The 19,962-nt window shown below is 45.9% G+C and overlaps 2 protein-coding genes across 2 annotated transcripts; both read right to left on the bottom strand.

The window, feature by feature from the left end:
• Positions 1–970: 970 nt before the first annotated feature.
• LOC146856364 (uncharacterized) lies at positions 971–3,753 on the bottom strand. Its single transcript, XM_085654479.1, has one exon. The coding sequence runs from the start codon at positions 3,380–3,382 to the stop codon at positions 1,730–1,732; it is 1,653 nt and encodes a 550-aa protein (XP_085510605.1). The 5' UTR covers positions 3,383–3,753; the 3' UTR covers positions 971–1,729.
• A 12,750-nt stretch (positions 3,754–16,503) lies between these two features.
• On the bottom strand, positions 16,504–19,342 carry LOC146856365 (uncharacterized). The gene has a single exon (XM_085654480.1). It carries the CDS (start codon positions 18,913–18,915, stop codon positions 17,263–17,265), a length of 1,653 nt encoding a protein of 550 aa, XP_085510606.1. The 5' UTR covers positions 18,916–19,342; the 3' UTR covers positions 16,504–17,262.
• Between the last annotated feature and the right edge of the window lie 620 nt (positions 19,343–19,962).

A 19,962-nucleotide genomic window follows, 5' to 3' on the forward strand; every position in this document is an offset into this window, starting at 1 on the left:
TGATATGTGTGCCCTTTGTATTTTATTTTAATTGTAGTTTATCTCTCACTGTTATTTTGTTTTACTATTTTACAACGGCTGTGATGTTTATTTACGGGCATTAAATTCCTTCTATTGTGGGCTAGCTCCTCTTTGAACAAGAATTGTTCTTGGAGATATGAAAATAATAGTCATTATATGATATCAGAGCCCAGGGGCACGCCCCCCAACTTCACATCCAAGTTCACACCCCCTTAGATTCCTACCGAGACTGCCTGTGTTTTCAGAGTTCTTCTATTTCGTTTTTGCTGCCTGTATATGTGTATAGTGGCTTGAAGTGCTTTGCAGTAGTAGGGCACGTTGGCACTATGTAAAATGAGTAAAGAAATATATGCAACTCAGTCTACATGTTTCTACCTGCTGCCTTGTATATAGCAAATTATAAAACACCCAGTTCTTAAAAATACAGATTATAGCGAGGGCTCCCCAGTGTATTTCATTTTTTACAGTTCTGTCTGTATTAATCAATAATTATTCGCATCTTATTGGTATTTAGCCATCTATATTATTTTGTGCGAGAAAAAAACGAGGTTTCTACGACAATATGTCCGAAACTAGTTACTTAACAATTGCATGTCCACTTTGAATTTTAACGGGTTTTAGTATGCTAAGGAGGCATATAAAATAAAATAATAAACTCGCCTGAAATTATTAGCGTAGCAGTACCAGCACATGTGCACGTTTACAGCTATTAATCTTTTTTTTAAGGAAATCTCACCCATTTATTGACTCACTGTGCTGTCAACACGCACATCTCTGATCTGGTAGTAATTACTGACAGCATGGACAGACACTCAAGTCAAAACCTAATGTCTGCTTTTTACCCTTCACAAAAAAACGCAAACAGGTAAACATGACATTTTCATTGGTACCACGCCCCCTCACTCCCAACCCTCCATCTGTATATCTTGTTTTATCAATCGACAGAAAATGAGTTTGAAATAACTTTTTTTATTATTTAATGTACAATGTCATGTTAGCTTTTCAGCTGTATAAAAAGTCTCGTTGCTAGGAGGTTCAGCAGAATCTTTGGAGATGAGGGCTCTGCTCACCACTGAGGCAAAACAAATCTTTTCCTGGACAAACATAAATAAACTATATACATTTAGTCCGAGGCCTGCATTCCAGGCAACATTGTCCAATTGACCCCGCCACGAGGGGCGGAATCCGTTCAGCCGCCTGAAAGCGAGGTTCGAAGTAACGCAGACACAGCCCTTAAAACGAGCCTGCTGCTAGTTCAATGTTTGCTGCTTCTCTGCGCAGTGTCTGTGTCAGGCTCTGCATGTCAACACAGGTGAGTGGGAGGGGCGCGCTGGCAGCGCGCGGTTCAGCTCATGATGAGTTAGTCACATTGCTTCGTGCGCTCGTGCACCTGCTGCGGAGATTCGTGGGCACTCGCAGGACGGCAGGGTGAAATATTGGTGACATAGCTGACAGAGTTCATGCGCCTGTTGCAGAGACCTCAGCATAATCTGATGTCCACAGAGCCCGACTCAGTCTTTCCACCTTCCACGTGCTAATCCTGCTGAAAAGCAGTAGATCTGTTACAACTTTGAAATGTACCTCAGCTGTCCTGGGGCAGCGCAGGGCTCCATTTAGGTACAGCTCACCTGTCCTTTGACCTTTCCCCCTGTCAGAGGATACCTCTGACTAAGCACAGTCTTTGGCGCCATTTTACTTCAGAAATGGCTCATCCGCAGTTGGCACAGTCCATGTCCGAATAGTTCCAGCCCTGGGGACCTAGGCCAACACTGAAGTTCCGGCATGCTTCATTCGACTTGTCCTCCCCCATTTCGCTGCGGCACAGCCACCTCTGCTGCTGGAAACCCCCCATCTCGGTGGGCCCAAGGGTACCTGCTGCTAGACAGTAGCTGGTGGCTGTTTCGAGGGCCAGAAGGTATCGTTGGGCATGTTCTGCATGTGGCATTACAGCCTGGTGATTGGCCCCAAGCGTGGTGGGCTGCTCAAGAACGCCACTGCTGTGCTCCCGGCATTTTAGGCGGAGTTTGTGGGGTAGGGAGGACATCTTGACTTCCTGTGGCAGGTCACTGGAGACGCAGGGTGGTGGGGACTGCTGGTCTAGTTTACAGGAAGAGTCCTCTTGCTCAGGCTTGCTGTCATCGCTAAAATCCCTAGAGCAGGGGGACCTTGCAGCAGCCATGTTGGATGAGGTGTGCTCCTCGCTGACCACAGCCAGTTTCGTAGGGGAACTGTCCATTTCTCCTTTCTCTGAGATTGTGCTCAGTGGCCGTGCCGAATCAAGAAAACCCACTTCTTTACAAGTGTCTGGTGTGCACCGACCCATTGCATTGCATTCATAGTTGACATCTTGGCTTGTTTGCAAGTCTGGAGTGGTTTCCATCGCAGTTGCAGTGTGTTGTGGTGCAACAGCTTCTGAGTGCCTATCCACACTGGAAAGATTGTATCCAGTGTACAAAGTGGGATTTTTGAACTCTACCTGGACTGTTTGGCTGGAATGGGTTGAGCCGGTGGTGATGTGGTGCACCACTGTCTCATCTTCTTTCTCCGGCGCTGCTGACTGCACCCTGTTTGGATACGCAGAGAGCAGGCCAGCAGCCTGCAGCTCTGGTGCTCGTTGTGGGTCGACGGTGTAGCCACCGGTCCGAAAGAGAATGACTCCACCTCGTGGACTTGTGCTGGTGAGCTTCTGTTGATGGCCTTCTGCCACCCGGGGCTCAGCTACCAGTGGTTTCAGACTTTCGTGGTCGAAGTCCATTGAGTGCATGTGATGGTGGAAGTCATAGTCTCGACCCGATCTGGCCAGTGCCTTGGCTTCAGAGTAGGTGGCCGGGATCGGGCTGTCTCGGGAAGAACCATCGGATAGGTCAGAAAGAGAGCCCCTAGGTGAGTACTTGGGCAAGGAATTGCCAGCACTGTCCCGGCTAGACTGTTCTGCCTCAGAGGAGTCCGAGTGGTGGGCAACTGAGGAGTCATTGGAGTAGCTGCCATAGATACGATTGAGGGAGCTTCGGTCACTCAGTTGTTGACTCTTTTCCACAAACGAGGCAGAGCTGATGAGGCCAAACTGCAACTTCAGCTGCAGCAGCTCAGTCCGCAGCTGCACATTTTCTTCATTGAGTGCCAGCACCCGGTTCTCCAACACCAAGTCATTGAAGCGCCTTTTCTCTCGTGAGCGCTTGGCTGCCTCGTTGTTCTTTCTGCGCTTCTCCCAGTAGCTGGCATCTTTCTTCTCATCAGAAATAAACTCCCGCTTGCGGCGGCCACTGAGGTTAGACTTGCTCTTGGTTTGCCGGCCCGGCTCTGGGGCCTCAGGAAAACTGCTGGCCAGGTGGATGGAAGGCAAGCTCAGACTCTCCATCATAGGCAGTGAGTGATGTTGAGTCTTGGCCTGAAATGCAGCGTTATGTCGTTCTTGGTGGTGTCTTTGTCTCCGAGACTGCTCCAACTGGTTGGATGGATATTGCACAGGATTCCGCAAGTCCCTCTCCGGAATCTTTCCCGCTGCGAAGAAAGGAGACACCAGGTTGCACTCACTCCGACTGCTTCTGGTTCTCTTGATGGAGGACGAGATCTTGTTTTATTGTCAGGAATGGGATCTGCCACCAGTTCAATCCCATGTGTTGTTGAAGGTGGCCATCACCAGTTGACCCACACTGCACGCGAAGAGCTGCTCAGTGGTGATCTTGACTTGCTACCTATCTGGTGTCGCGGCTGCAAATACTGTTCCACTGGTGCTGCTGCTGGCTTTGGTTGCTCGTCTGATTTGTTTCCAGAGTCACGCGGGGAATCTCAACCCCGCCCTGCCCACGACACACCTACAGGAAAAAAAAAACAGACTCTGAGACACCGGATAAACATCGATTACATAAATTGGCAGTGCTAACTCCTGCAAGCCTGAGCCATGCAGCAAAAGTCTGGCAAGGGAGGGGCGAAGACCTGGAAAGAGTTCAAAATCGCGCCCTCCCCGATTATCAGTCGTGTTATGGAAGAGGATGCTTTTTTTCAAAGAACTCGTATTTTAGGCCGTCAGAGAAAGTTGGCCTGACCCACATAAGGAAACTAGTTCAATAGATGAAATAGTGCAAATGAGGGCACTCAGATGGTAAGCAAAAACTCATCTGATGGAATTGTCTTACGAACAGAGCTTTATGAGCCTGCAGTGGTGCCCCTTACAGGGCGAATGTCTGGCTCTGGCTGGGCCCTCGGTCCTGTGGGACTAACAAGCCGAAATCACGCCGGCCCAAGCAGAATAGGCATTCAGCCTTTCCCTCTCTAAAGCCAAAATTGGCCAACCACTTTTCTTCTTCTATGTTTATTTAAACAAACGTTAATTAATGCATCAATATAATCTAATACACTGAATTCAGACACATAAATTGAAGAAATAACTTAAAAAAAATCTTTAAAGGGCCTTTATCATATAACGGAGTTGGGTGTCTAATTCACATGTCATATGTGTTAATGGCTTGGCTTGTGTTATGGCTCTTAAAGGCAAGCCAATTCCCTGTCTCGGCTCTGGGCCAACTTGCTCTATGAATTAAGTAGTATGTCCACCCGTCCTATGTACCATACTCCTCCCCTTCCATTTTCACATAGGCTTACATTATCCTGTGTATTACTTCAGCCCCTACTTCCTATGTAACATTGGTGAACACTATTTTGGAAATTGCTATGGCTCTACCTCGACTCTTACTGCAACTGACACTATCCTCTCCATACACCAGACCCTATTTCCTGTCTCATTGGTCAACACTATATGTTTCATTACTCAGGATCCTATTTCCATTCTCACTTTGGCCAACACTAACTATATTGTCTATTGCCGTGTACCTCGTTTTCGTTTAACATTGGTCAACATGGTAATGTCTATTACTTCAGTCCAGTTTCACCTCGGCCAACAGCATTGGACCTATTTCCAATGTCATATTAGCCTACACTACCCCATTCCCTTATTCCATACCTTAATTCCACTCTTAATCACCCAACACATACTGTGCATTACTGCAGACCCTCCTTCCAGTCTAACATTGACTGACACTTTTTTGCTGATTACTCCTGACGCTACCCCCATTCTCACTTTGGCCGACAGTATACTCTAGTTTCACACTGACTGACACTATGGCGGCCGTTACGCCTAACTATACCTCCAGTATTACTTGGGCGGACACTATCCTGTCTGTTACGCCGCACTTCTATTCTAAGATCAGTCAATAGTATTGTGTCCATTCTTCTAGACCCTACTTCTTCTCTCACTTCAACTGAGGTTGTCTCACCCATTAATTTGAATCCTATTCCTGGTGTGAAATTGGCCAACACTACACCACGGGCTTTATTTCCAGCCTTCACCGACTAACACTATCTTGACCATTACTCTGAGCCCCATTTCGAACGTATCTTCATCAAGAGGAAGATGCCCCCCTTCTCACTGAAGTGCTTACATGGCTGTGTCATTCGTGTGCTGCTTCAATGTCTTTGACATGTCTCCAAAATAGTGCCCTGAGAAGGGTGGTTTGTGATGGAGTGAGACGGGAATGGAAGGGCCTGGAGGGGAGCGCAGGGTTAAAGGTAGTTCAGGGAGTGGAAGTGGTAATGGAGTAAGAGAATGGTGGTATGTTTACTGCAGTATAGGGCAGCCGCGGTCCGTGCAGGTAACCGCAGTGGGGCTGGGTGGAGGTGGATTTCGAGGGACAATGCTGAGGGAAAATGATTTATTTATTTAATTTTCCCTCTGCGTCATCCCATGAAATCCTCCACCCAACCCGCCCCACCTACCCACCGCTGATATCTGCATGGACCGCGGCTGGTATAGTGATGGTAATGCGGGTGGAGAGGTGATGTAATGATGGTAGGTGAAGGAAGGTGCACACTGATTTTGTGGAGCTAGTAGGATTGGGGTGGAATGACAGCATAGAAGGGTTAGAGTAGATGCAGCATTGGTAGTGGGAGGGATCTGAGGGCATGGAGGTACATGGGGTTAGAGGTGAGTGGGTGTAAAGAATGTATTGATTTTGGACGAGTTAATATTAGTGATGAGTGATGGGATAGTTTGCATGGGCTGTGAGGGGGACATTCCAGCGGTATTGTAAATTGTGGGTTGTGATGTGCATGATCGGTAGAGGCCAGGGGCCAATGGCACATAGAGGACTAGGATATCACTACATGGGGGACCCTGCACCCTAGCATCTCCACTGTGCCCCTTTGCCTCCCTGTGATCCTTCTACTCTGGGGCCCAGGCATAGCCAATCGCATCTCTTCCACACCGTCTCTAGCGGGGTCTGTGTCCTGTGCCTCGTTTCCAGGCATCTCTCCCAGGGACATCTTAAGGATTTTGGGGTCCCTGTGCCAAACGTATTTTGGGGGCCCCTGTTCAGAACAACTTTGAACTTATGATTCCATTTCATGCCCTCTTTGTACAGATACACTCCTCCAAATTCTAAATGTGTTTTACATCTAATATTCAGGGATAGTTGCATGTGTTTTCAATATTGTAACGCAGCAGCAGCTCACTAATATTACTGTACATAATCTCTGTGACATCCTCCGATTTCTAATATGTGAGGTTCGGTTTTGATCTAAAATAAACTTTTTTATGGAGGTTGCATGAAACATAAACACAACATTTCTCTGCAAAATGCCTGTAATCGACTCTCACACACATCACCCACATTAAAAAATAAAGTATTTAGAACAATCCGTTTAAGAATTATTCAAGGTCATCTGGGCAAGACTCTTTTCAGAACAGAGATGGCTCTGTCAGGGGGCCCCCTGAAAGGCTGGGGCCCTGGGACAGAGCCCACTTTGTTCATGCCTTAAAACCTCTCTGATCTCTCCTGAGGGGGTTGGCCTGCCAGGCTCTGAAAGCCCCTCCCTGCCGTCTTGGGGAGGGCCCTGTGAGATCCTTCACCTACCTGGCATCCAAGACCTGGAACACCCTCCCCACCCACCTACGACTCACCCAGGACCATCTCTCCATCAGGAAGCGACTCAAGACCTGGCTTTTCGAGCAGTAGCAGCCCCCCCCCCAGCACCTTGAGACCCTAGCGGGTGAGTAGCATGCTTTACAAATGTGATTGATTGATTGATTGATTGATTCTCGAAACGTTCTAACTACCTCTCTATCTCTTAAACTTCTAGTGATGTCACAACTGGACCCTAGTCATATATGTTGTGGGTTCTCAGAAAATAAAATAAATACCACCCATCCCAGTGCCATCACTGTGAGTCAACCAGTTAGAAGTGTGAAGAACAGTTGGTGCTGGAATCCTCTCCCTTTGGAGCAATATCCAGGGCTTGGTCACCAACTACCGGAGCCCATGGCTCTAACGGGACACGGAAATTCTGTGCATGGCGATCACAGTTCACTTCATGGTGATGGGTTTTATTTTTGTGCTTTTGTGGTGGCTTAGGCGGATTCAAGCTTACCGAGTTGTGGCCACATGTATTATGGTATGCTGACAAAGATGAACAAAGGGCAGGCCTGCTATGGCTCACTTTATGCACGGTAGCATAATGCCTGGCATCTTTTGGTTCAGTTGACCAGAGACTAAATTAAGTCATAATATGAAGACTGAGACACAACCGTGTCGAAGCATAGTCAGCAATTCATGAGCCTACCTCCATAGGATAACATTCCATGTTTATACCTATGTCATATGCATTATATTGTATTGCATTATTAGCATTTGTAAAGCACTTTGTATTCCACTGAGGGGCCCCAAAGCACATCAGTGTAAGCGGGTAAGTAGTAGGGTACACTGTAGGACAGTGTGTTGCATTTGCCATGAGTCTATTAGGGAAGGATTTTGGTGTCATGTGTGAATGACCAGAGACATGCTTTTACCTTGTCTTAAGGGCACAGCATGTAGCATTGTGAAAGAGGAGGAAGTGTGATAGATAGTTGTGAAAATTATAATTGGAGTTAGCCTACAGCTATAAGTTACTCTGCAAGTCCCTTGTTATGTTTCATGGTGTTTATTATAGCCCGCTGCCGAGGGCTAGTCCAGTTGTTAAAGGCTCTGAACATGAGGTATAGACCCAAGCCACAGGCAAGGGCCTAAAACAAGGGAGAGGGCCTTTAACAGCCAGTATAGCCTGAGGCAGAAGGGCTAAAAGGCTATAAGAACACTCCACCCACTAACGGTAGAATGTTCTAATTTAAAAAGGGAGCAACAGAAAGAAAAACATTGGAACGTTGGAGCTCCGGGCTTATAACAGCCTTCATAAGACTGGAGCTACTCCATTGTCTTCAATGGATCACTCAACATTCCAATGTTCTAACATACTTTTAATCCCTCTCCTATGCTGGTCTGGAAGAAAGCTCCATGACATTTTAAGGAAAGCAGATGACAGTGTTACAGGTGGTCTTAGCAATCATTTCGTAGAGTGGCAGTAGTCCGGATTGAATGAAAACTTATGGGTTCTCTGGTCTTACAGCAGTCAAATGTTTTTTTTTATTTTTTCATTAATTGAGTTAAGAAAATTCAACAAAAGATGGCAGTCACATACTGTTCGAGAGTGGGTTAATTGTCGACATTGATTTTTTTTCTTTACACCCTAGTTTGGTCTAGATATTCATGTCGGATATTTGGGTTTGCATGTGTAGACTTTGGTGAAGTCCGGTCAACTTTTGTACCTTTCATGAGAATTCTAATCTCCATGTCATTAAGAGAAATTTATTTTGTGTTCATTCACTTCCCTGTGTTCTCTTTGAGGCAAGTATATAGTTCCTAAATATTATTTTTGGGTCTCCTCACAGGCTCAGATGTAGCTGAGTGCTATCTCAGCGGACCTGGAAGCTCACCTGGAAGCCCTTACAATTTTAGTAGATTTAGAGGCCCATTAGGAATGAACTTCACATCTACCTAGATAGATGAGCCAACATTAAAGGATCGTGTCTTTCTGGGTGTAAGTCTATATGAACAAGCTCACAGCAGAGAATCTGGATACACATATGGATTTGGGACACCACATGAGGGGACTCTATTTTTGTGTAGTTATGGAGACCCCCTAGATCACTCTGCCATATGGTATCCTGTGTTGGAGCACCATATTAGAGATATAAATTCTGAAGCTTAACCTGGAAGACCTTATTGTCAATTTTCATAAGGGAGGCTTCCCTATTACATGAGCAAATATGGAGTAGAAATGGAAATCAACCTAGGATTACTTTGTTGTCTATGTAGATATGGATCACTACGCTAGTGCATCTTGTCTTCTTCACAGAGATAACAGTATCCTTTAAGAACTTTGTCTATCATTATATGGAATCCCATCTGGATTGACATTGTCCGTGTGGCCCACCTGAAGTATCATGCTGTCATCTTTGACATGGAAGCCTGTCCTGTAACACCTTAATATTCAGGTAGCTACAGATGTGCACCTAGAGGACCTAAGAACGTGTCTGTGTAGATCTGAGAGTCAGCCATTAAGGGCCTTGACGGTTTAGCTACAGTAGCAGATTATAGATACCAGTGTCTTTGTAGATGTGGAAGCCCACGCTGGAGAACCTTGTTGTAGTAGATATGGAAGCTCACCCTGTAGGACCACTTAATTGAACATAGAAGTGCACCCTGGGTGACCATGTCACTGATGATAAGGAAGCCCCCAGAAAACTTTGTCTTTAAAGGCATGGAAGTGTACCCCAAATTACCATGTCTATGAAGATGTGGGCAATCACCCCAGAGAGCCATGTCATTGTAGGTATAGAATCTTTAGGTATTTTAGGTTGATAGGAAAACTGTGCCTGTTTTGAAGGTAGTGTTCTGCAGTTTAGTGATCATTGTGGTCATAGTGTCTGAATTATTGTTTATGAGGATCTGTCTGCAAAGAGGTCTGCTTGTATTAAACGTTTTCATCAAATGATTTCTTGAATATTCTTAGCTGTGGTGCTAGTGACAATCTCATCTTTGATATTGTGTTTTTAGGGACATTCTGCAGCAAGGGCGGTTTATTTTTCAATTGATGTATTCATAGCTATTGGTGCACAATTTGTTTGCCATCTAGGTAATTTGTTTTGGGGTTTTTTGCAGGGTATTGATGGGTAGGAAGGAGTTGTGTACTTTGTTCATGTTTTAGAATATTTGCGATGAGTATGTTTTACTAAAAACACACTTTTGTATTGAGTATATGGTGGTACAACACTGGAAACTGGAAAGCGAAGATGTGTGGTCTTAGTTTGTTCAGGTGTACAGCATACTTTTTAGGACATCCTCATTCCTCATTCTTCACTCCTCATCCCTGCTTCTCATCCCTATTTCTTATCCATCATCCCTACTTTTCATCCATCATCCCTACTTCTCTTCTATCATCCCTAATTCTCATAGGTCATCCCTGCTTCTAATCCCTACTTCTCATCCATCATCTCTACTTCTCATCCATCATCCCTGCTTCTGATCCCTACTTCTCATCTATTATCCCTACGTCTCATCCATGATCCCTGCTTCTCATCCCTACTTCACATCCATCATCCATATTTCTCATCCATCATCCCTACTCCTCTTCCATCACCCCTACTTCTTATCCCTACTTCCCATCTGTTATCCCTACTTCTCATCAATCATCCTTACTTCTCTTCTATCAGCCCTAATTCTCATCGGTCATCCCTGCTTCTCATCCCTACTTCTCATCCATCATACCTACTTCTCATCCATCATCCCTGCTTCTCATCCCTATTTCTCATCCACACTTCTCATCCATTGTCCGTACTTCTCATCCATGATCCCTGTTTCTCGTCCCTACTTTACATCCATCTTCCATACTTTTCATCCATCATCCCTACTTCTCTTACATCATCCCCACGTCTCATCCACAAGCCCTATTTCTCGCCCATCATCCACACTTCTCATCCCTACTTCTCACTCATCACCCTGACTTCTTATCCCTACTTCCTATCCATTATCCCTATTTCCCATTCATCATACCTACTTCTCATCCCTACTTCTCGTCCATCATCCTTACGTCACATTCATCATCCCTATACCTCAACACACTTTCAATGTTATGAAACACCCCTTCCTAACGATTGACTAGCAACATCCAATCAGTGTTAAGAGAGAGGGCTGATTCTATTGGTCTAGCCACTGGAAAAAACAGATGCTGGCTGAGGACAGAGGAGAGGAAATACATCTGGTGTTTGCTTCCACTGAATCCAAGGCCGTAAAGCATTTAATTTAATTTAAGTAAGTGTTTTTCTGTATGCTCAGACCTCTGAGGAAAGCTCTTATGGTTTGCACAAGACAAAGGGCCTCCCACATGGGACATAAACCAACACTTGGAGAGAAGGCTATTCATTTAATCAGGAAACATTTTCTTCTTCAGTTTTATAAGTAATGCCTCTGTTCAGGCCTTGCTCTTCCTAGTTACCTATACCACTGAAGCCTAGCCCCTGATATCTGCAGACTGCAAGGAAAGAAAACAAAACAGCTCTCAGAGCCAAAGGCAGCCACAGAACTGACACCAGAAAAGGTTTCTGGTGACATGTATACCCCCATCACCAAGTGTTGATTTATAGCCCAAGCCTGGGACCCTTGCCATTCCCAAAAGATCAGAGCTGTCTGCAGAGGCCTGTGTAAACACAAAAGCATTAAAAAAACGAAATGGTATCCAACCTTGGATTCACTGGAAGCAAACTACACAGTGTGCGATGAGAAGACTTTGTGCCCGTGACTAGACCAATGGAAAGCAGCCCTTTCTCTTAATTCTGATTGGCTGTTGCAAACCAATCAGTGTGAATCTGTGTTTCACAACATTGAAAGTGTGTTGTATGTCTGAGGCATGAGGATTTAGAAGTAGGAATGATAGATGAGGTATGAGAAGTAGGGTTGAGACCTTAGAATGATGGATGAGAAGTAGGGATGAGACATAAGAATGAATGATGATGGATGAAAAGTAGGGATGATGGATGATTCATGAGAAGTAGGGATAACTAATAGGGATGATGAATGATGGATAACAAGGAGGGATGAGAAGTATGGATGATAGATTAGAAGTAAGGAAGATCAATGAGAAGTAGGGATGATGAATGAGAAGTAGGGATGATGAATGATGGATGAGAAGTAGGGATAATGGAGGATGCATGAGAAGTAAGGAAGATGGATGAGAAGTAGCAATGAGAAGTTGGGATGATAAATGAGAAGTAGAGATGATGGATGATGGAGGAAAATTAGGAATGATGGACTAGAAGTATGATTTAGGAATGAGAAGTAGTAATGATGGATGACAAGTAGGGATGAGAAGTAGGAGTGATGGATGATAAGTAGAGATGAGAAATAAGGATGATGGGTGATAAGTAGGGATGATGAATGTGAGATGGGAGAAGCCATAGGGGTGATGGAGGAGAAGTAGAGATGAGAAGTAAGGATGATGGGTGAGAAGTATGGATTATGGGTGAGAAGTAGGGATGAGAAGTAAGAATGATGGCTGAGAAGTAAGGATAATGGATGAAAAGTGGGATGATGAGCGAGGGGAGATATGAGCAGGACTTTTAAGTGCATCAGAGATGTAAATGCTGCAGAGGGGAGAGATGAGGAAAAGATAATTAAATTACATATGGTATCAAATGTGTATAAGAAGGGTAGGGAAAGGAGAGGCTTTTAAGCACCATGCGCTTGGAACAAAGTATTTAAGGAAAAGGGGAGATATTAGCGAGGCATTCCCATATCAAGATGTGGGAATACAGCACAGAAGGGTGAGGTGACACATGACAGACATTTAAATAATTCCAAACAATGTAGTGGAGGAGGTGAACATATTCCAGCGGAGTAGTGGCTTTAGAACAGGGGTGGCCAACTCACGTCCATGAGGGCAGATCCATATCATGTTTTTAGAGTGAAGGTGCTCAATGTGGATCAATGGTATGTAAATGTATATTCTATGGTTCTATTGACTACTTGGCAAACCCTGGCACTCCTGGGCCCACGTTAAACACCCATGCTCTAGAACAGTCCTGGAGGGCCTGTGCCAGATTTTTAAGATAACTACATTTATCTGGCATGGATCCGGCCCTCGAGGACCGACTTTGGAGAACCCAGCTGTATAAAATCTATTTATTGGTTAGGACTTGTCACTATGAGGCTGAAGGTGATATAGAAGCCAGCGTTCAAGAATGAGCAGTGGTAAACTCAATAATAGGATTGCAGTAAAAACATGGCCCGGAACCCACAAGGCAGTCATGGTGTTACCACTTGCTGGCGCCAAAGACGGCATGCTCCTGTCCAAAGCTTTGGTTTTGTACCCTAAAGCAGAGTGGGAGTTCCAGTGTTAGTTCACTTGAATGTAACCGATAGGACTAACATATCTGAAAACTATGATTTGTCAAAGAAAATCTCAGATCTAAAAGGGTGTCCCTTGACAGTAAACAGTGTGAAGAGAGCTGAAGTAAATGATGTGGTGATAGAATGGGCCCAAGTGTTTGTGCCTTTTATGGATTAGTACCTGTCTGGAGCTGACACATTCGGAAAATGTGAACTTCATCTGTGCAAAGTGTGTAAGTGCATCATTCCCAACTGTTTGCACAAATACATAATCTGCAACGACTTAAAAGACAACCTATGCAAAAGGTTTTTTGCACTTTGGACTTTTTGCACACGATCTTGTGCTTGTATAAGTGTGGTTTCTGATGAGGCACTGGGTCGTGACAGCCTGGAAGTCCAGAGATCAACAATTAAGGAACAAATCAACGAAAAAGCTTAGAGATCATGATACTAGGTGACAAGTGCATCTACATGTATGTTTAGAAGGCTTCGTGGTGCTCTGAAACAGCAAGGCCGCGTGTATAAAACACCTCAAACAAACGTATTGTTACTGCAAGGGTTTCTCTGAATTCCTATGCATCTAGGTCATAAGGGTAGTGTAAGAGTTAATTACATTTGGCAGAATCCTAAATGCCCTGGGAATCAATTGTGCATTTCTAGGAAGTCTGTGCAGAGCACAAATCTAGGCTTGCAAGCACCTTTTCTGCCCGGATACACTGTTGCACCTACAGTAGCAATAGAGCGCACAGTAACTGCTGGGTGGATAGGAAAGCTTGGCAGGTGGGGGCTGGGGTTAAACAGGAAGTTCACCGGGCTGTCTGTTCTGGGAACTGTGATCCTGCCAGGGACGACACTTAAGAGACCCTCCTCCATCTCTGGAAAGAGCCTGTGCTCCTGACATCAAAGAGAGGGGTTCTGCCACTGAAATGAAGCACTCTTCTGTCACCTCTACCCCCCCTGACTGACACCTCCCTGCAGTGCAGGCCTCCACTGAAAAGTGAGGGATGGTGGCCAGCAGGGCGCTCCATCACTTCCGCATGTTGCCCTCAGCTCCTTTACCTTCCTGTCTGCTGAAATCTCTTTGTAGGCCCAGACCTGGAAGCAAATGTAAAGGAGAATAAATAGGAAAAGGGGAGGAGGGGTACCTGCTCCTTAATATTTGTATTGAATTTAGATCTAAAACCAAATGTACTGGATAGGTATGCCACGGACACAACATCATTTATAACTGAAATTGTAATGGTTTCTGTTTCTAGTATTGTATTTCTTCAAAATGCCCACAACTCATTTCATAGATCACAACCTCTCCTTCTTTAAAACCATATCCCTGCAACCTAACAATACCTATGGTTCAATGTGTAGTTTGGCGGACGGGTTACTCTTGTCACAAATGCTCTGTCTCTTATTGCAAGTGCATTATTTCCTGTGGTACTTGTAATTAAGTGGATGTAAATGTAAATGTAGTGCATTTATATAGCGCTCCACACACCCCTGAAAGGGTCTCTCAGGCGCTGTGCAACCCTTCCTGGCCTTTCCCTGTGAAGTGCCCACTCCTGGGCACCCCCAAGGTGAAAGCCAGGCATCCTAGCGCTTTTGGGGCCGTTGTGGAGATTAAGCAAGCTATTGTCCAGAGTTGCAGAGTGAGACCCATGATTAGAATAGGCACCGAGGCGATAATTATCGGGCCCGGGGAAATTGAGCCCAAGACCCGCCGAGGCAGGAATTGAACCCTGGTCCGGACCAGACCTCTGCATCAGGGTCTGCCGCTCTAACCATTGAGCCACACTTCCCCACCAGTGGATGAGATTTCTGCCATGTTTGTGATGGGTAACCCACCCGCTCGCCATACTCTAAATTAGGCCCAATATCCCCTCTGGCCTATCTGGTAATCCCACTTGTCATTTTGCATGATCACAGATCCTCCACAAATGATCACATCTAACCTCTATTAATTTAATATACCACGCCGAAACTGGAGCAAGAGCGTGGTATGGGTTCCTTGAGAGTACAAAACTAATCCCAGCAACCAACAGTAACCAATAAGTACTGGATTAAACACTACCTTGCGTTCCAGAGCAGGACAACCGATCTTTTGCAAATAAGAAAGGGAAGCAAAACAAAAGCATGCACTGCCCCTAAAAAGAAAGACTTCCTGAGTGCATGGATAAAACTAGACGAATTATCCATTGAGTGCCGATGTACATAGACCATCCTAGCATTATCTCTTAATAGATTACCTTCATTCTTCAACAATTGTTTTAATGATATGTGTGCCCTTTGTATTTTATTTTAATTGTAGTTTATCTCTCACTGTTATTTTGTTTTACTATTTTACAACGGCTGTGATGTTTATTTACGGGCATTAAATTCCTTCTATTGTGGGCTAGCTCCTCTTTGAACAAGAATTGTTCTTGGAGATATGAAAATAATAGTCATTATATGATATCAGAGCCCAGGGGCACGCCCCCCAACTTCACATCCAAGTTCACACCCCCTTAGATTCCTACCGAGACTGCCTGTGTTTTCAGAGTTCTTCTATTTCGTTTTTGCTGCCTGTATATGTGTATAGTGGCTTGAAGTGCTTTGCAGTAGTAGGGCACGTTGGCACTATGTAAAATGAGTAAAGAAATATATGCAACTCAGTCTACATGTTTCTACCTGCTGCCTTGTATATAGCAAATTATAAAACACCCAGTTCTTAAAAATACAGATTATAGCGAGGGCTCCCCAGTGTATTTCATTTTTTACAGTTCTGTCTGTATTAATCAATAATTATTCGCATCTTATTGGTATTTATCCATCTATATTATTTTGTGCGAGAAAAAAACGAGGTTTCTACGACAATATGTCCGAAACTAGTTACTTAACAATTGCATGTCCACTTTGAATTTTAACGGGTTTTAGTATGCTAAGGAGGCATATAAAATAAAATAATAAACTCGCCTGAAATTATTAGCGTAGCAGTACCAGCACATGTGCACGTTTACAGCTATTAATATTTTTTTTAAGGAAACCTCCCCCATTTATTGACTCACTGTGCTGTCAACACGCACATCTCTGATCTGGTAGTAATTACTGACAGCATGGACAGACACTCAAGTCAAAACCTAATGTCTGCTTTTTACCCTTCACAAAAAAACGCAAACAGGTAAACATGACATTTTCATTGGTACCACGCCCCCTCACTCCCAACCCTCCATCTGTATATCTTGTTTTATCAATCGACAGAAAATGAGTTTGAAATAACTTTTTTTATTATTTAATGTACAATGTCATGTTAGCTTTTCAGCTGTATAAAAAGTCTCGTTGCTAGGAGGTTCAGCAGAATCTTTGGAGATGAGGGCTCTGCTCACCACTGAGGCAAAACAAATCTTTTCCTGGACAAACATAAATAAACTATATACATTTAGTCCGAGGCCTGCATTCCAGGCAACATTGTCCAATTGACCCCGCCACGAGGGGCGGAATCCGTTCAGCCGCCTGAAAGCGAGGTTCGAAGTAACGCAGACAAAGCCCTTAAAACGAGCCTGCTGCTAGTTCAATGTTTGCTGCTTCTCTGCGCAGTGTCTGTGTCAGGCTCTGCATGTCAACACAGGTGAGTGGGAGGGGCGCGCTGGCAGCGCGCGGTTCAGCTCATGATGAGTTAGTCACATTGCTTCGTGCGCTCGTGCACCTGCTGCGGAGATTCGTGGGCACTCGCAGGACGGCAGGGTGAAATATTGGTGACATAGCTGACAGAGTTCATGCGCCTGTTGCAGAGACCTCAGCATAATCTGATGTCCACAGAGCCCGACTCAGTCTTTCCACCTTCCACGTGCTAATCCTGCTGAAAAGCAGTAGATCTGTTACAACTTTGCAATGTACCTCAGCTGTCCTGGGGCAGCGCAGGGCTCCATTTAGGTACAGCTCACCTGTCCTTTGACCTTTCCCCCTGTCAGAGGAAACCTCTGACTAAGCACAGTCTTTGGCGCCATTTTACTCCAGAAATGGCTCATCCGCAGTTGGCACAGTCCATGTCCGAATAGTTCCAGCCCTGGGGACCTAGGCCAACACTGAAGATCCGGCATGCTTCATTCGACTTGTCCTCCCCCATTTCGCTGCGGCACAGCCACCTCTGCTGCTGGAAACCCCCCATCTCGGTGGGCCCAAGGGTACCTGCTGCTAGACAGTAGCTGGTGGCTGTTTCGAGGGCCAGAAGGTATCGTTGGGCATGTTCTGCATGTGGCATTACAGCCTGGTGATTGGCCCCAAGCGTGGTGGGCTGCTCGTGAACGCCACTGCTGTGCTCCCGGCATTTTAGGCGGAGTTTGTGGGGTAGGGAGGACATCTTGACTTCCTGTGGCAGGTCACTGGAGACGCAGGGTGGTGGGGACTGCTGGTCCAGTTTACAGGAAGAGTCCTCTTGCTCAGGGTTGCTGTCATCGCTAAAGTCCCTAGAGCAGGGGGACCTTGCAGCAGCCATGTTGGATGAGGTGTGCTCCTCGCTGACCACAGCCAGTTTCGTAGGGGAACTGTCCATTTCTCCTTTCTCTGAGATTGTGCTCAGTGGCCGTGCTGAATCAAGAAAACCCGCTTCTTTACAAGTGTCTGGTGTGCACCGACCCATTGCATTGCATTCATAGTTGACATCTTGGCTTGTTTGCAAGTCTGGAGTGGTTTCCATCACAGTTGCAGTGTGTTGTGGTGCAACAGCTTCTGAGTGCCTATCCACACTGGAAAGATTGTATCCAGTGTACAAAGTGGGATTTTTGAACTCCACCTGGACTGTTTGGCTGGAATGGGTTGAGCCGGTGCTGACGTGGTGCACCACTGTCTCGTCTTCTTTCTCCGGTGCTGCTGACTGCACCCTGTTCGGATACGTAGAGAGCAGGCCAGCAGCCTGCAGCTCTGGTGCTCGTTGTGGGTCGACGGTGTAGCCACCGGTCCGAAAGAGAATTACTCCACCTCGTGGACTTGTGCTGGTGATCTTCTGTTGATGGCCTTCTGCCACCCGGGGCTCAGCTACGAGTGGTTTCAGACTTTCGTGGTCGAAGTCCATTGAGTGCATGTGATGGTGGAAGTCATAGTCTCGACCAGATCTGGCCAGTGCCTTGGCTTCAGAGTAGGTGGCCGGGATCGGGCTGTCTCGGGAAGAACCATCGGATAGGTCAGAAAGAGAGCCCCTAGGTGAGTACTTGGGCAAGGAATTGCCAGCACTGTCCCGGCTAGACTGTTCTGCCTCAGAGGAGTCCGAGTGGTGGGCAACTGAGGAGTCATTGGAGTAGCTGCCATAGATACGATTGAGGGAGCTTCGGTCACTCAGTTGTTGACTCTTTTCCACAAACGAGGCAGAGCTGATGAGGCCAAACTGCAACTTCAGCTGCAGCAGCTCAGTCCGCAGCTGCACATTTTCTTCATTGAGTGCCAGCACCCGGTTCTCCAACACCAAGTCATTGAAGCGCCTTTTCTCTCGTGAGCGCTTGGCTGCCTCGTTGTTCTTTCTGCGCTTTTCCCAGTAGCTGGCATCTTTCTTCTCATCAGAAATGAACTCCCGCTTGCGGCGGCCACTGAGGTTAGACTTGCTCTTGGTTTGCCGGCCCGGCTCTAGGGCCTCGGGAAAACTGTTGGGCAGGTGGATGGAAGGCAAGCTCAGACTCTCCATCATAGGCAGTGAGTGATGTTGAGTCTTGGCCTGAAATGCAGCGTTATGTCGTTCTTGGTGGTGTCTTTGTCTCCGAGACTGCTCCAACTGGTTGGATGGATATTGCACAGGATTCCGCAAGTCCCTCTCCGGAATCTTTCCCGCTGCTAAGGAAGGAGACACCAGGTTGCACTCACTCCGACTGCTTCTGGTTCTGTTGATGGAGGACGAGATCTTGTTTTGTTGTCAGGCCTGGGATCTGCCACCAGTTCAATCCTATGTGTTGTTGAAGATGGCCATCACCAGTTGACCCACACTGCACGCGAAGAGCTGCTCAGTGGTGATCTTGACTTGCTACCTCTCTGGTGTCGCGGCTGCGAATATTGCTCCACTGGTGCTGCTGCTGGCTTTAGGTTGCTCGTCTGATTCGTTTCCAGAGTCACGCGGGGAATCTCAACCCCGCCCTGCCCACGACACACCTACAGGAAAAAAACAAGCAGACTGTGAGACACCGGATAAACATCGATTACATAAGTTGGCAGTGCTAACTCCTGCAAGCCTGAGCCATGCAGCAAAAGTCTGGCAAGGGAGGGGCGAAGACCTGGAAAGAGTTCAAAATCGCGCCCTCCCCGATTATCAGTCGTGTTATGGAAGAGGATGCTTTTTTTCCAAAGAACTCGTATTTTAGGCCGTCAGAGAAAGTTGGCCTGACCCACATAAGGAAACTAGTTCAATAGATGAAATAGTGCAAATGAGGGCACTCAGATGGTAAACAAAAACTCATCTGATGGAGTTGTCTTACGAACAGAGCTTTATGAGCCTGCAGTGGTGCCCCTTACAGGGCGAATGTCTGGCTCTGGCTGGGCCCTCGGTCCTGTGGGACTAACAAGCCGAAATCACGCCGGCCCAAGCAGAACAGGCATTCAGCCTTTCCCCTTTTTAAAGCCAAAATTGGCCAACCACTTTTCTTCTTCTACGTTTATTTAAACAAACGTTAATTAATGCATCAATATAATCTAATACACTGAATTCAGACACATAAATTGAGGAAATAACTTTAAAAAAATCTTT

Source organism: Triturus cristatus, chromosome 4_1 (assembly GCF_964204655.1).
Source record: "Triturus cristatus chromosome 4_1, aTriCri1.1, whole genome shotgun sequence".
Classification (NCBI taxonomy): domain Eukaryota; kingdom Metazoa; phylum Chordata; class Amphibia; order Caudata; family Salamandridae; genus Triturus; species Triturus cristatus.

Bases quoted from the DNA above. Each gene is read 5' to 3' on its own strand.
- LOC146856364 (XM_085654479.1), bottom strand. From the start codon at position 3,382: ATGATGGAGAGTCTGAGCTTGCCTTCCATCCACCTGGCCAGCAGTTTT.
- LOC146856365 (XM_085654480.1), bottom strand. From the start codon at position 18,915: ATGATGGAGAGTCTGAGCTTGCCTTCCATCCACCTGCCCAACAGTTTT.